This window comes from Rhea pennata, chromosome 5, assembly GCF_028389875.1.
Source record: "Rhea pennata isolate bPtePen1 chromosome 5, bPtePen1.pri, whole genome shotgun sequence".
Lineage (NCBI taxonomy): Eukaryota > Metazoa > Chordata > Aves > Rheiformes > Rheidae > Rhea > Rhea pennata.
In genome coordinates this window covers 29999390-30015584 of record NC_084667.1, presented here as the reverse complement: position 1 = coordinate 30015584, position 16195 = coordinate 29999390, and the positions used below count along the sequence as shown (strand labels likewise).

Here is a 16195-nt window from a genome sequence, read left to right as displayed (position 1 = left end):
TTGATACTACAAGAAGAATCATTTTATGTAGCAGTAAGATAAAACAAAAGGAAACATTCTACAAAAACACTGAACACGCACGCACAATTGCACCTCATACCAGAAAGGCACCGTTCTTCCAACCAGCACAATTCACAACCAGGGAATTCAGAAATAATGTTTGTACTGAAACAAAATTAAAACATGAGGAGAAGTCACTCATTGCTTGATTTGTGATATAAATTAATAGCTGCCCTAAGAACATTTAGAAAAAATCTGCTCTAGGATTTTGGCCTACAACCAGCAGCTCCCAGAACAGGAGGGATCAGCTTTTTTGCCCACTGTTCTCATCTGAGTGCTGGCCGCAGAGCTCCTCCAGCTCCCAGCTTTCCAGAAGGCTCCAGCCCAGGAATCCTCGCCTGCCATTTGGTTTGCTGATTTTAATCTCCCAGGACTTTCTTACAGTGGCTCCACTATGCTGAACTGGCACTTGCTCCTAGAAGGGAGTTATTATTAAACTTGTAGGTCAATTGTGGCACTAACAACTCTTTGGAAGCTTTCAGCCACGGTGTACAATTTGCTGGTCTAATTAAATATTAATTCTAAGTGTTACATTCTGTGGCTAAGAGCTTTTATTTTCCATCATCAGTCTGGAAGAGAAAGAGGTTACAAGGCTAATTTAATCTTTTTTTTTTTTCCCCTAGCATTAAAGCTTAACTACATAGGCACAAAAACATCATTAAAGATGCAGTATTCCTTTTTATTATCATTATATTGTAATTAATAGAGCAGATCTAAACACAAAGATTCAAAAACAGATTCTGAAATTTCGAGGTTTTTAAACATCATCAAAAGTTCATACAAAAATGTTTCTAAGAAAATAATTCAATATTCAGTTATCTGGAGATCATTTAAGATGGAAAATATATACATGCAATGATTTAAATAGAAAATAGATTTTAAAAATTATTATTCTTTGTTCTATAATACAATAAATAAATCCTGTATTTACTGCAACATTTGTAAGGTAATTTTTTTCAAGAACTTATGAGAAAAATTAGTTTTGCTTCAGAAAAACAGTTGTACCCTCCACTTGCTAAAAGAATTATGTGCTTTAAACAAGTAACTACATTTCCTGCACTATTTAAAGCCACTCTTTTAATTTTTACTTATCAGTGTCCAAATGGGCTCAATACATGAGCCTCTTCCTGTCTGCTTCCATAACAGTTGTGTCCATGTCTGGACACTGGGCATTATATTAACTACTTAGTCCACTAGCCAAAAGATTCCATATGCTTGAACAGATGACTATCTCCATACTGTGATGGGATATTTAACCATTTAGATCTAATATTGCAGTTGAGAGACTTAGTTCTAAATCTTATCTAATTTTTTAAAGTTTTCATGTAAGTGTTTTCAGGTTACATGGATAAAATGTAAAAATAAAATACTATACTCTTTAACTTTTAAAATTAAATATATTTATTTTGGAAGAGCAATTTTTTTTGTTTGAAAGACAAGTTTTTGAGGAGGTGGTAATAAGGATGCAAACATAATGTCCCTCTGAAAAGTACAATTTATTAAAAAAAGAATGCTTATGATTCTATAGGCACACTATTTTAACATTTAATGTGACTGTCTTTTATCATACTATAGCTAAGTCAATTGAAGGCCAATTACTATGAGTATACAAGGTATTTCATATGTACACTGTACTTGTTTTTGAAATGGGTAGTTACCAAATCAGAAATAGTAGGGCCAGAATATAGGCTGTTAGCAGCTATAAACTTGTTTTATTAAACAGTAAAATATTTCTATTTTTTTCTGCAACTTGATTAGCAAATATTGTCCATAACAACAGAAATTGAAAACAAAATTATTTACTGTCACACAATTTACATTTTAAATTGTGTACTTCTCTGCACTGTCAGAAACTCACGACTCTCCGTACTTCTTTGTATGGTTGTTAACCTAGAAGATTTTTCATGTGTGATTGTCTATGTAATGTTAAAGCAAGAAGAAAAAACCCAATATAGAAAAACATAAGGACAATTTCATCTTCATAGTTTCTATTTTGCAGAGGATTTCAAAATCTTGCCTAACCATGATAAACTACATGACATCTTGATACAAATTTGTATATAATGGCTATATCATCAAATACATCTTAAAGTTATTCAGCATTTTACACTTGTGAACTCTGAGAAGTTAGAGTTCTAAGGCATGTAATTATTCTTAGCTCTTGTTGAAGGAATAAAGATTTCAAACTGTGAGAAATTCATAAGCTATAGGAGTTCACATCTCATAATCCTATATTAGTAATGGATTCTAAAGGACTCTATAGCCTGACTTTGAGTTTAGTCGCTAAATTGCTCAGTCTGAACACAAAAGGTTACGGACATGAAAAGGTCTGTTTCTGAATTTTTCTGCACTGAAACATACAGTAACTCATACACTTCAGTGAATTCAGAGCATCAAAAACATTAATATTGTAGGAAATTAATTTTTAAATATATTGGATGAAATAATGAAAATACCTTGCTAAACAGATCTTCAGGCTCTGAGGAGAAGTACTGTAACTCAGCTTATTCGTACCGACTTTTCATTAGTCAATTAATTTCCCTTGGTACATGCTGACAAATATGGTTGTTAGCCCTTACCCGTAATACAAGTTATGTTCAAAATAAAGGATGGCTTTAATAAAGAGAGATGTGCTTTCCTTCAATAAAAATAAATGTTCTTATTGTACATATTGTAAGTATGATAAAGTAACTAAGTAATTTTTAGAAATTAAAGAAAAACAACAGAAAAACAATGGGAAGTATTTTACAAATATCAAACAGTGAAATTAAAGTTCTTTAGGCCACATGCTATAGCACAAAAACTTTATTCAACTGGGTATTAAAATGAACAGATTATCAAAATACAGAAAAAGAACTCTTATTTGTTTTTATAACATTTGTTCAATTTGGAAAGTGTAACAACAAAACAAATCTGTTGTCATTTTGCCCTCCTTGATCAATGCTCAGTTTAAAAAATGGAAGTATTTTTCCCTTTTTAAATGCACAATCCCATTTTATAGACACAATGCATTTTCAAGAGGCAGTAGAAAGACTTGAAAAATAACCTTCCATCAACTATTTTAATCACATTCATAAGTATCTCAATATTTATTACCTGACAGACAGAGTAAGATAAGAGTACATTCAATCGGTAGAAAATATCAATCAAGTAAAACTTGTCACACATCATGTGTGTAAAATATATAATTGGATAAGTTTCAGGATAGTACATTCCTGATTTTATTTCATTTGAGAAAAGAGAATTTTCTTTTTCTCCTGTACACTGTTTATGCTAAAAGTTTCATCAATAAAATACAGAGATTGTATGCTTTAGTGGACTACAATTTTTTTACGTTATTCTGAAAATATTCTGTACACAGATTCTTCATAAATTTGTGTCTTGTATCTTAACCAACACATAGCCTTAGAGAAGACTGTGAAGACATTCAGTGTTCCATCAAACTGAGTGAACAAGCATCATATTCTGACAAATGCAATTCAAAGTTATTAAATACAAGACAATTAATAGTTGGTACAATATAAGAGCTATTCCGCCACATTGGTGGATCTGTACCACAGAGAGAAAAGCATCAAGAACAAAATCACTGTTCAATGTTCAAGTAGTGATCAGAGACAAAGTATACATTAGAACATGGGAAATATAAGCAAACTGTAATAACATTAATTTACTACCTTCCTGTAATAAAATGAAGTCTGCTTGAAAAAAACCTGTGACTGTTTAAAAATAGATAAAGGAGGCAGTATGAGAAAATATATAAAAATATATATATTATATATAGAATATATTTAAAAAACAGAATGCAGAAAAGATAAATTGAGGAACTCCACTTAATGCCTCATCATCCAAGAGCAAAGATATAATTTATGAAATATAAAGGCAAAATAAAACATTCCAAAAACGGATTAAACCATGTAGATTTAATTTGTGGAGCTCACCATCATAGTACAACACGAAAAGTGTTTGGTAAAATAAATAAAAGAATCCATTCTCGAACAATCTGTATCTATTGAGAGGTTAAGATTTTTATATATACCTGTGTGTGTGTGTATGTATTTATCTGTATAAATACACATATAGTCTGAGATTAGATACATACATATATACATACATATATTAGATACATATATATATATATATATTATTCATATAAGAATGTAATGCATGCTACAGATAAGTCATTGAGTTGGAAACTACAGATAAGTCTGTGTTGCAACGGTATTGTCCCTACTGAAAATCAGTACTGTCAACTATGAGCTTTTTTTCTTCTTCACCGAAGTAATTAACACTGGTGGCTGTCAGAAACAAGATATGGTATGAGTCACTACTAAAAATATATTTTTGCAAGACAAAGCACGTAAAAATGCAACTATTTCCGTGCATTTATGTTCATAGTGTAGACATAAAACCTTGATTACATTTGGGTTTTGAAGTTATTTTAAGTTTACTTGCACGGAAATTATGCATATGAAGATGTCACTTGCAGATCAACTGATTTAAACAGTTGGGAAGCAAAAGATAATGCAGCAGATATATAAATATTTCTCAAGGAGTAAATGTGAAATTTACAATGCTTTCAGAAAAACAGTGTGCATTTTCTATGCCTTCAGTGTCCTTACTGACTTTAAGATTCAGCAGAGAAAGCATATGCTAGCACTTACTTTGCTGAAAATGAATACATATACAGAAATGCATTTGGAAAAAAAAACAAAATCAAAACCAAAAATCCTCCTCTCATTCTCCTGTAAAGAAAAGATATTTTCTTTACTTTTTTAATCCAGTAAGAAACCTCAGCAACAGAGTGGGGAGTAGCTGCGTTGTGAGAATGTGAGCAGCTGCTGTTGTTATAACTAAAGGTCTGTCCACGGCCTGAGCCTGAGAGACCACATGTTCGGCTGTCCTCTCATCTTGCCATCCCCACCAATTAACTATTAACATGGAGGGCTGTACACATGCTCTCAGGGGCTCTTTAACAGGCTTCTTGGAGAGTGGAACAACTACACAGCAGGGCTCTGGGAACTAAGTAACGTGGGGGTATAAGGAACCCTCAAGCAGCTTTGCTCCTCCTAATGACAGTTCTTGCCATAGCTTAGTGTTTAAATAAGGATATGTGAAGTATAACAATTTCAACAAAATACTTAATGCTCTCTTTTGTTTAAGAATTTTTGCTTAGCAAAGATTCTGGAAGGAATGTTTCTTTCTTTTTCTTTAGAATATTCTGGGAACAATGTCAGCTTATATTAAAAATAGTTAAGCAAGGAGACTGAAGTGTGCACTGAAAGATATTTTCAAAGGGAATATTCACACACTTTGGATCCCAATGGTAAAATAAGAAAAATAAGTTCCTCTCTGTATTTTAGAAGTAATAAGGGAGGCAGGTATCTAGATAAATAACATTTGCAGATACTCAAACAGCTTTATAAAAGGCAATAAATATGTGAGGATGATAAAAAATGCTCATCTACTATGAAAAGATTTTGCATAATATGAGTTTTCATCCAATACTTTTTGATTATAATCAAATCAATACCTAAAATCATAGGTTCTCTGTTCATTGTGAATAATAACTTTGCTTTTATAAGTCACATTACCTCTTGCAGAGAAAAGGGTATCTACATTTTTCCTTTTACCAAAAAAAAGTTGATTTCCAAAAGAAAAATTTTAGACTCTATATAATACTTTCAGGAAAGCTGTTGCTGGCAGCTTCTGATTTTACAGTTGAGAAAATTACTCTTATACTATAGCTGATTTATCCCTGGTCTCAACAAAGAGGCATGTCTGAATTAAAGAGTAAACCTATATCTTTCAGTTCCTGGCTTTAAAGACAAGATTAGTCATCATCATGACGAACATGACAATTGAAGACAGGGGACTAAAATGTCTTCTATTAAGATTTCAAACTGCATTCTGAAGTCAATGGAAAAGTGGGTGTGGATGCTGGCTGCTCAAAAAAATCAAAACAGGATTCTCTCTCTCTCTTTTTTTTTTTTTTTGTAATAGTTTCTGAAATTTTAATCTCTTAAAAACAGACTAAGACCCAGAGAAGGAACAACTGTATCTCAAATGGTTTTATGCTTAAGTCCTACTAGATTTTACAGCACAAGACTGTCCCAAGAAAGTATAGAAAGAATATAGAAAAGTTTTGTTTTACTTTTATCCTTAGAACATAAAAAGTCTTCAGAAAACTGGATTTATTTTCTTACCATCTTCATGAACTTTTGTTAATTCATATAGCGCCAAGTATGAAATACAGCAAAGACAGCTTTCCTACCTGGATAAGATGAGCAGGCACTGTGATGACGCAGGCTGACAAAGATTTTCTGAGAAGGCCACGGAGAACATAGAGAAATTTCGTAATGCTATGAATGTCTTCGGGATTATCAGTGCTACAAATGTCATCACCCCACAATATGGCACCCAGACTCTGAATTCCTATCCGCAAAATATTTTTCTGTTTTTTCTATTGGAAGAAAAACAAAACATCTACTTGTTATTTTTCAAATATTAAGAGAAAAATCATATGTAATACATCATTTAACCCCCCCTACACACACAATTTAGAGAATTCAGATCCATAATAATAAGTTATCATAGCTTAATCTCAGAGGACCTTGATAAAAATTACAACTGCAATGGCATATTTTCCACAGCCTGGATAACATACTACGCTAGATTAGCAAGTGTAATAGGTAGCACAGAAATAAGTCAAATTACTCTGCATTTTATAAAGCTAACCAATTAAATGTAAATATATTTTGATTGAAAATACATGGGAAAATTATGTTTTTTTCCATGTCCTTTCCATTCTACATCACTGCCTTAAAACACATGTAAAATATTTTTTTATCCTCAAAGTATTTAAGGTTGGAAGGGGCCAAGAGTAATACAAACACAACTATAACTCCTCCTTCACTGTGCACTTCTATATCCTGACATTTCTACCTTTCATTTTTCCTGCTACTACTAAATGACCACAGTTGGTGGCCTTCCTCACTGATGCATGACCATGTCACTGTTTTAGAAGACCCTATAAATATCTGTGTAGCATGTAAATTTCTGTCAACTCCTATCACCTAATGAATGAAGGTTCATCCATAGCAATCAAGAAACAACTCTGATGAAGACATGACTGTTTCTGAAGGAAAATCAGTATTCAGTAAAAATTAGTATTTCTGAATCTACATTAGTTAACTACTGGATATTAGAATTAAAGCTCCTTTAGCATGCAAAATCCTTATATATTTTATGGCCTTTTATTACCCATCTAAAGACTGTGCGCTGCCCTGTGCTATGCTGTCAGAACACCAGCCAAAACAAAAGCACCTAAGATAAAGTCCCAGTTCTGATGGGGTAGACTACGAAACCAGAGTTGTAATTTGTTTATGCAAATCAAGTGTCATCCCTCATGATCACAAATCTCATTTCTGCTAATTTGATATGATCTTTCCTGGTGATGGAGAAAGATTTTAAGTACCTTTCTTCTCTCAGCTGTTGATAGCAAATATAAGTACTCTTGTTGAAAGACTTCTTGTAGAAGGTGATCAATACTTTCTTAGGGTTCAAGGTTAATATTTTTAAAAATGAGCAGATAAAAGTTCACTTCTCAAATAATTCATGTGTGCAATGCTATTTCTTAAATATTCCAAGAGTCAAAGGGTAAACATTCTTTTTACTGAATGTTTATGTTAAAAGTACATTACAATTGTATTTTTGCAAGAGAAAGAACAGTTACTTACAAATGGTGAAATAAAGCGAATAATGGGGAAAATATTTTCCCTGACTTTTTTTCTGTCTTATATCAGTCTTAGGCCACCTGTGCACACTATAGAGTACCTGCAGTTTGCCTTTACTGCTATGACTGCAAAACCAATAAAAGGAAGCTTTTCTCAGCATAGTTAAACCATCTCACTAAGTGACAAAAACTAAGCTGACAAAAGCTCTCTTTTGCCAGCACAGGTGCAACAACACCAGTGCTTCTGCTGGCATAGTGATATAAACCAAGGAGAGCTGTGATGAGATGGGATAGTTGTACTTTGTAAGGTAGGCATGGTCTAACTACCTACACGCAGAATTAGCAGGTACAATTGTTTATGGCAAATGTGACTTTCAGATTTCCAATTTAAATGCTGAAGTTATATGAGAAAATTAAAGCAAAATTCACTTTTTGCACAGCAATGAGCTGGAAAGAAAAAAAGGTGCTAAATTAAAAAAATTTTTTTTATGGTTACTAGAGGAAAATGTTTGTTAACAGATGCATTCCCAGATGCTTCCTAAAATATATCCAAAGTAAATAAACTCTTAATTTTGCATTATGTTTTTTTTTCACTGAAATAAAAGATGCCAGCCAGGCTCTCCAACATCCTCCTGAATATTTATCTAAATTTTCTATATAGAATACTAGTTTACATAAATAACAACTCATGTTTATATGGTACTTTTCATTTCAATGAAGTGCTTTGATAAACTACAGATATTTATCTCCACCATGCTGAACTACAGCTGGAATGAGGAGCGGCTATCAAGCACAACACATTGCACAGCTGCTCTGCGAGGCCAGAGGAAAGGTTTGGACAAGGCAAGGTGCTGCTCTTGTGAAGAACTCCTTGTCTGCAACTCAGTTAGTACCACATGGCTCTCTGTTATCTAACCTTCCTGGCTTACACAGTGAACTGATCTGCCAGTTCTTTTACACTCTTTCTGAAAGCAATATACGTTTCAGTGCTGGCACATTCTTTAGTCTTTTAGGCTTAATAGGCTTTACATATGTGAAGTTAACTTTTTGCAATAAAATATAAACATCAAGATAATTGTACAGGAAAATATGACAAAATCTGACTTGTCTGTTTGGTATTAGCTAGGCTAGGATGTTGCAGAGCTTTAACTGGAAAAGTGGCTTCTATTCTAATATTCTTTTGACTTCTAATCAGAGTAGATTTAATGATTCATGGATTTAGGGACTTAGGAATGTCTGCTTAAACAACGCTACAAAAAACAGGCATTGAAAAGAATTATTTTATGCAGATAAGTGGACTGACTATCCAGTATATAGTACAGATAGACGTGCCAGTATTTCATCATTTCAGAGCAAACATACGTAAACAGAACATAGGTATTCTGAACCAAGTTTCTTTAAACTTTTGTAAGGAGAAAGATATTTTTTCTTACAAAGGACATCAAGAAGAACAAATCACACACATAGAGCTATATCATAAAATCAGCTCTCATTGGTTAAAGGATGAGAAATGCTTGTTTCACAATATAAGATTTATCACACAAGGAGCTGTGAAAGACAAAGCTATGTCAATATTAGAAGTAATTTTGTTCAATTTGGTCATCAACAGAATTTCTATGAGAAATAACTGTGTCAGTGCCATTCAGACCTATTAGCTGTTTGTTCCATAAGTGATATATAAGAACAGCACAAGTCTAATATTCTGTAACAACAAACCTGCAGTACAGAGCGGGATAACAACATTAAATATGCTGTGATACTTGGTCTTTTATACTCATATTATTTTGGATTAATGATTATCTTTTTTTTAACCTTTTTCCTGTAATTTTTGTAGTAACGATTATGAAGAATTAAGAAAAAGTCAAATGTAAAAAAAAATAATTCTGAAAAAACAGGCACTATTCTTGACGACTTAAAATTGTGCTCAACTTATAAAGGAACTTAACTTTTAAGAGACTGAAACTAAAGGATTCAACAGCAGATAGTTAATGGGAGGTTTTAAAAATGATGTAGAAGTGAACGTGCATTTGTAAGTTATAGGTGATTCAAGCCCTGAATTTCCGAATAGTTCTTGGCAAAGTTGTTCAAGTCAGTGTCAGTAAATAGGTTACTGCTTTGGTTAACTTCAACCAAACTATTTTGTAGGGCTCAGCCCTACAATACCATAAATTGCTGTCTCAAGGGCCACAATACCATGAAGGACTGTCAAAAAATATTTATCTAGGATGGCCAGCAGCAGATGGTGGAAGATCCTATAAAACACTAACGTTAACCAAACATGTTTGGCACCAGAGATGCCTGACTGTTTTATCAGAGGTCCATTAAACCTGTAATGGTAGCTTTCACTCATTTCCCTACTTGGGGAGAAGCTGCCGCCAGCTGGGCTGAGTCCTACTCTGTTCACTTTTCTCCAGACTCCTCTTAAAATACTGGTATTAAAGGACACAAAGGTACATAATGAGGAGCTATGAAAAAAGGAATTTGTAAGTCTAAGTATCATTGTATGCTGATGCGAAAGTAGCCAAAAATATCCGAAGGTTTTGCCAACCAGGCTAAACTTTTTGTTTGAATCCAGACCCAACAGGCAACAAACAGCAGAGTCTAGCAATTCTCAAAGGTTTGTACTTTGCAGTATGAAAAATGAAGCCTGAATGGCATCAGCTTCTGCCACTCACAGGCAGCCATTAGTGATCTACTTAAAGTCAGTAAAAAAATCTCTTGAAAGCTCAGTACCTCCCTGCTGCCTTTTGGCCCTTGCAGTTTTCTCCCAACTTCAGGAAAGCCACGGCCGGTAAGACCCCCCAGGGGGAAAGGATTATTTTGGATGGAAGAGCACACATGCACAAGCTTCTCAGAAGCTTGCATTTTTATTACATGCAGGAAAGGAGATAGGTCCAGGAGGATGCAGACTGGTCCATAGTCTACCTTTGTATTTGATTACTTCCAAAGTACATCTCAAGCTCTGCGAACAGAAGGAGGTATGGGAGCACAGAGACACAAATTTCCCCTAGATTTGGGAGATAAAGAGATCCAAAGCATGTTCTGGGCTGTAACTACATTCAACTCTGGACATATTTTTAAGAGTACTGTATTAGATACAACTTTTAAATGTACAAAATTTGAGTATGTGAAGACAGATGAATCATGGGGAGAAGAAAAATCCTAAATCAAACCAAACCAAACCAAGGCAAGCTAGATATCACTTCAGAAATCATGTGCATTATCTTCCTTGAAACAGAGACAGCTATGCAAGTCCTCATGGCTCTCCAGATAGGTAAGCTGGCTGGAAAAAGAGCTCTTTGTCAAACCAGTGAAGCTTCAGCTCAGAAGCTTACATATTTCATCTAGTATAACATCTAGCAAATGTATACTTTTAAATTTGTCTGTGTTAAAGTTCTGGTTTTGCGCTATTGACGCTAAGACGCTTTGCAACAATGAACAATTAGAGAAAATCCATGATGCTTAATTCTTCCTTGTTTGCAGCAAAACACCAGCGATGCTAGATCCGACCAGCCCTCACTTTGTCTTGCACACAGAGAAGCACCTCAGGGTGTCGCGAGGCGCCACCCTCCCGCCGGCCCCGCCCGAGGCGGCGCGCGGGGCCCCGCCCGCTGCGAGCGCGCTGCTCGCAGGTGATTCGCTGGCCGCAGGTTCGCAGGGCGCCCGCGCCGCGCCGCCGCCGCCGCCGCGGTGACGTGCCGGTCGCCATGGTTACCGCAGCGCGGGAGGGGGCGGCGGCGCCTGTCAGGCACCAGGTTGCCGCTCCAGACTGGCAGTGGCACCCAAGGGGAGACGAGCTCGGCCGCGAGTCTCAGCGGAGACCAGAAACTGAGCAAAAACAACCTCGATGCAGATGCATCAGTAAGCATTCTGTGCAGAGAAAGTTCTGAAATACACCGTCGGGCAGGGAAGCACACACTCTCGCATTATCTTCCCCACAACCGTCATTTTTAAGATATTCAGCTAGTAATAGTATACAACCTTTGTTAGGCATTCTAACAAAGTCTATGCTTGACGTTCTCCAGGACCTACACTAATTAAGCTCTGCTGTAACATTTCTACAGTAAAGATAATTACCTATCAATTAAGCATCAATATGCATGACTTTTTTTATATTTAGCTAGACTCCAAAGGAGTCACATACTATTGAATATGACAGCAAATAACAGATTGAGCACAGCTCAAATTAGAAAAAAACGTTCATCCTACCTTTTCACACTTAAAATGTTTTTATTATCTACTGTATGGTTTATGAATATTAAAGAGATCCTTAAAAGTCTGGTAAGCTGTTTTGATACATAAGTTGAAATAGTATTTTTATTTTTTTTAATTGCATTTCAATACTTGCTACATAAAGATGCACACCATTTAATTCATTAAAAAATTCACTTCAGCTATCACAACATTGAAAGAAATCTGAATGCTTAAGATTAAGTGTTTAATCTCAAGAGTCTTGGGCACATTATTGCTAAAACAATCACTTGAAAAAAAATACCTTTAGGGAAAACGTGTTTTGCCTGATTTCATTATATTTGGCAAGTCAGTTTATTCACTAATTGCACAGAGTATGCATTTTTATAATGTTGTCTTAACAGTTCTTTCTCACTTCCCCTGCATACCCATTAAAGAATACGTAAAAGCTCCAAATGCACATTAACATACGAACCCCACTCTCTATTTACTTTTCTTGTTTACTCTAGCAGTGCTTAGAAACAGCTTGTTCCTCGTTCATTTGCCCAAGACCTTCATGTGCCACCCCAGAGAACTGTGAAAACAACATTAGCTACAGGATTATAGGAGAGTATGAAGGTGTCCTGTACCTGGGGATGAGAGCCATCAAATCCTTCCTGATAAATGACCTTCTGAATGGACTGAAGCAGTCTTGCATAACCACAGTTCATATTACTGTTGGTAAGAAGAAAAAGTTTAATAACACGTTTTAACATTCTCCTGTATGTCTCTAATAGCTGTATTAAAAATAAACAAATTAAACAGATGCAGCTTTCTATCCAAATGTGTCATGTTGAAGAAAGTTTCATAGAAGGGGAGAAGAAAAAACTTGTTGAACAAAGTAGGTATTAAAAGCAGCTGTGATTGTGATCATGTTAACTAGTTCAATGCCCAGACATTTTGTGAAAGGTAAAATCTCTAGAGATTAAGATAACTTAATTATGTCAGGCTTCATTACCTCTAGAAAAGTAATGATTTACTGTAGCAATTTAAAGATGAAACAACGAGACCGTATTAATCATCTATAATTGACACATAGTTACCTGTTATTCCAAATACACCTAGCCAACGCCCTGGCGAACCCAGTTGATTTTCTATTATTTACAATTTGCCTACATACAACTGCTACAGTAAGGGAGTACACAATCAAGACCAGCCAACTTTTCCACTTAAGATTAAAAAAATCATTTAGCATAGTTTGCTTTATTAGTATTTTTTTCTTATCATAACAGAGCTTAAAATACATTCTAGTACACTACCATTCGATTTTGTATCTATACACTGTAGGTATTCATGCTGTTTTATTTGCATGACAGCAGAATTGTGAGGTATAGCTAATTTTTATAAATTATCCAGACAATATCTAGTGAAAAAAAGCATGTAGACAGATTTAAAATCAAAGAAAAATCCAGCAGACCCTCTCCTTGAAGTCTTAGAATGTAATCAAGACCTTAGAATGTAATTCTTGCACTTCTAGTGCACTTTAGATACCCATACTTGCCACATTCTCCACTCAACAGGACAACGTACACAAAAACAGAAATCCCCAATCTTTAAGCCAGCTGTCTACTTTCAAAAGAGAGACATACTAGTTTCTTAAATCCCATAAAGCACACTGGCTTGTGGATCTTGACATGATGCAAGCTTCTTACAGCAGCCAAGAGTTTAGGAAGCCCTTCTATATATCCTAGCTTCAGCATTTTCTTCTGGCCTCACTAATTACCATCAGTGTTGTGGATTCATATGAGTCTTGGAAAATATGACAGATTCTTTTGAAGATTTTACCTCTAAAATTATTCTTAATTGCTGCAGTCACATCAGTTGTCTGATAACATTAATGAGACTATTCCCACACTTTAGCACAAAGCCAAAAATGTTATTTGAATGTATTTTACTATTGCACACCTGAATAAATCCTATTTAACTTGCTTCATAATTTTTTACAGGAGAGAAGACAATTTTTCTGGGAAGAATTTAAGAGTTACGAATGTCTGTCTTTTACATCATTGCTTTAACTCAGAATTCTACATTCTGTAAGGAAAACAGTATCAACTCCTCCCCAAAAGTTGTATTTAAGTCAACAATCTCTATAACAAAATCAAAATAGTTATATTTTCATAATAATTTCAAGATTTGAAACGTTCTATGTCATAAAACATTAACAGATGAAATGTTCTCACATATAAATAGATGGAAGAGCTCAGAATGAAACTCCATCTTTTGTTTTATTTTCAACCCTTAGAAGGTTACTGGTTAAACTAAGGTACCTTAATACTTTAATACTACCTATGAAATTCATAGATGCAAACAACTGGCAATATATAACTCAACGTGATCCATGATGTGCAAATCTTGCCCTGCTATACAAAAAAAGAGCATCGCAAACAGAAAGGAAATAGTTGTTTTAAACATTACACCTGTACTATCTTGAGTTGTTCATACAGCGAAGCAGGGGGAAAAGAGGACTTCATGCTAGCCAAAATTTCTCACCCATCTATGTCACTGACCTTACATACTGGCAACACACCCAACCCTTGATGCTCAGCAGCACTTGGAAATAACCAGAAACATTCGTGTACCTTTTCTGATATTTCTTTATCTTTTTGAAAAAGAAACAGACTACTACTCACCAACATTAGGAAGGCATTTGCAACTTGTAGCCACATCTAGGAACACAGTATGCAAAATAATACAAGATAATTGTGGCTTTTGTCATCGTAATGTCGTGGCTTTTGTCACTGCAATGTAGATTTTCAATTTTGTGTAGGAACATGAAGAATTATAGTCGTAATTCATAATGTAACTGGAAGGGAACAGTCTCAAGGAAGTTTTCCTGTTTTCAAGGAAGGATCTATCCACTTATTTTGCTCATAAGTATTACAGTGCTATCCACAGGGAAGTCAGAGAATACATTTCAACCATGGCACTTGCTAACACCTGGTTTGTTACTAAACTGCTTTTAAAAATGGATAAAATAATAAAATATTTAAACCTCTATCAGAATTAAAGAGTGCCAAAATTCAGAAGAGAACATTTCTTTAATTAACCTATCAGAAAACGATTTGAAGCAATGGAAGAGTTCAAGAAAAAACTTCAATGTAATGCTTACGGATTGATTTTGAATGTAATAAAAGGTACTGTATGGCTTCTGGCTAAAATACTAAGGGTTTCCTTGAATTTGAACCATGCTGTGTAAATAAGGACATGAAAAATATTGCTGAAACTCTGTTTCTAAAAACAAGCTTTATTACTCTTCTGGCAACATTTGTCATAATATTTAAGGAAGGAAACAATGTATTTTTGATTTTCTAATTTCTAGTCTTTTTTTGTCTTTGTTATTGAACACTAATTCTGATAATGAGTTTAAACAATTCCTTCTTTACCTTTTTTTTTTTGTTTAGTAATTCAGTAACGGATAGAGCAGGAGGTATCCTGGTTACAACAGAGCCTCTGACTTCCCTATTGATAGTCTCTAAGCATTTAACAAAGGTTAGGTTATCAAGGGTATGACAAATAGCCTTATTATGTATAAGGAGACTCCATTAGGAAAGACAGTTAAAACTGTTTTATCTAGATTTATCTGTAAATCTAGATACTACATAAATTTACTCTGTTTTCAAAATAGAATTGGTAATTAGTAACTACAACGGAACATCTACAATAGAAGTATGGTAGAGGGGCAGAAAGCAGCTCTCTTCTGTGATGCACACAGTTATCACAGCGGATGTTTTTGCCTTCCTGTTAAGTACCAGTTTTACAAATGCAACCAAAAAGGGCACCAGAATATCCTAGCAACTGAAAACAGTTGCTGTCAGATCTACAGCCCAGTTAGCTTGTTCCCAGCATTAGGGTAGGCCACAACTGCCCTTCTCTAATACAAAAATCAGTGAGGCAAGAAAGAGATGGTTGATGCCTTCTTCTGGCATGAAACACTCATTCACATTTACTACTTCTTTCAGGAAAACAGACTTCTCAATCTGTTTGTAATTAAAGTTTACCATAGGGAAATGAACTTCCACCCATCTTGAATGATTATCCAAAAGGGACCCTGTAATCTCATCTAGCCACTAGGCACCTGCACTACAGAAAGGAGAGCAGATAAAAGCTCCTTGTCTACCTCCTCTAAAGAAAACATATACACACAGTACCACCACACTGGAAAGAAAGAAAAAA

General features: G+C 34.8%; 1 protein-coding gene across 1 annotated transcript in view; it reads right to left on the bottom strand.

Annotated features, from left to right (window-relative positions):
* ELP4 (elongator acetyltransferase complex subunit 4) overlaps window positions 1–16195 on the bottom strand; it is a 152973-nt gene that overhangs the window by 92295 nt on the left and 44483 nt on the right. Inside the window, exons 6-7 of the mRNA XM_062576307.1 lie at window positions 12613–12697; window positions 6332–6520 (exon numbers count right to left, since the gene is read on the bottom strand). Coding sequence (XP_062432291.1) covers window positions 6332–6520; window positions 12613–12697 — 274 coding nt within the window. The remainder of the gene's footprint in view (window positions 1–6331; window positions 6521–12612; window positions 12698–16195) is intronic.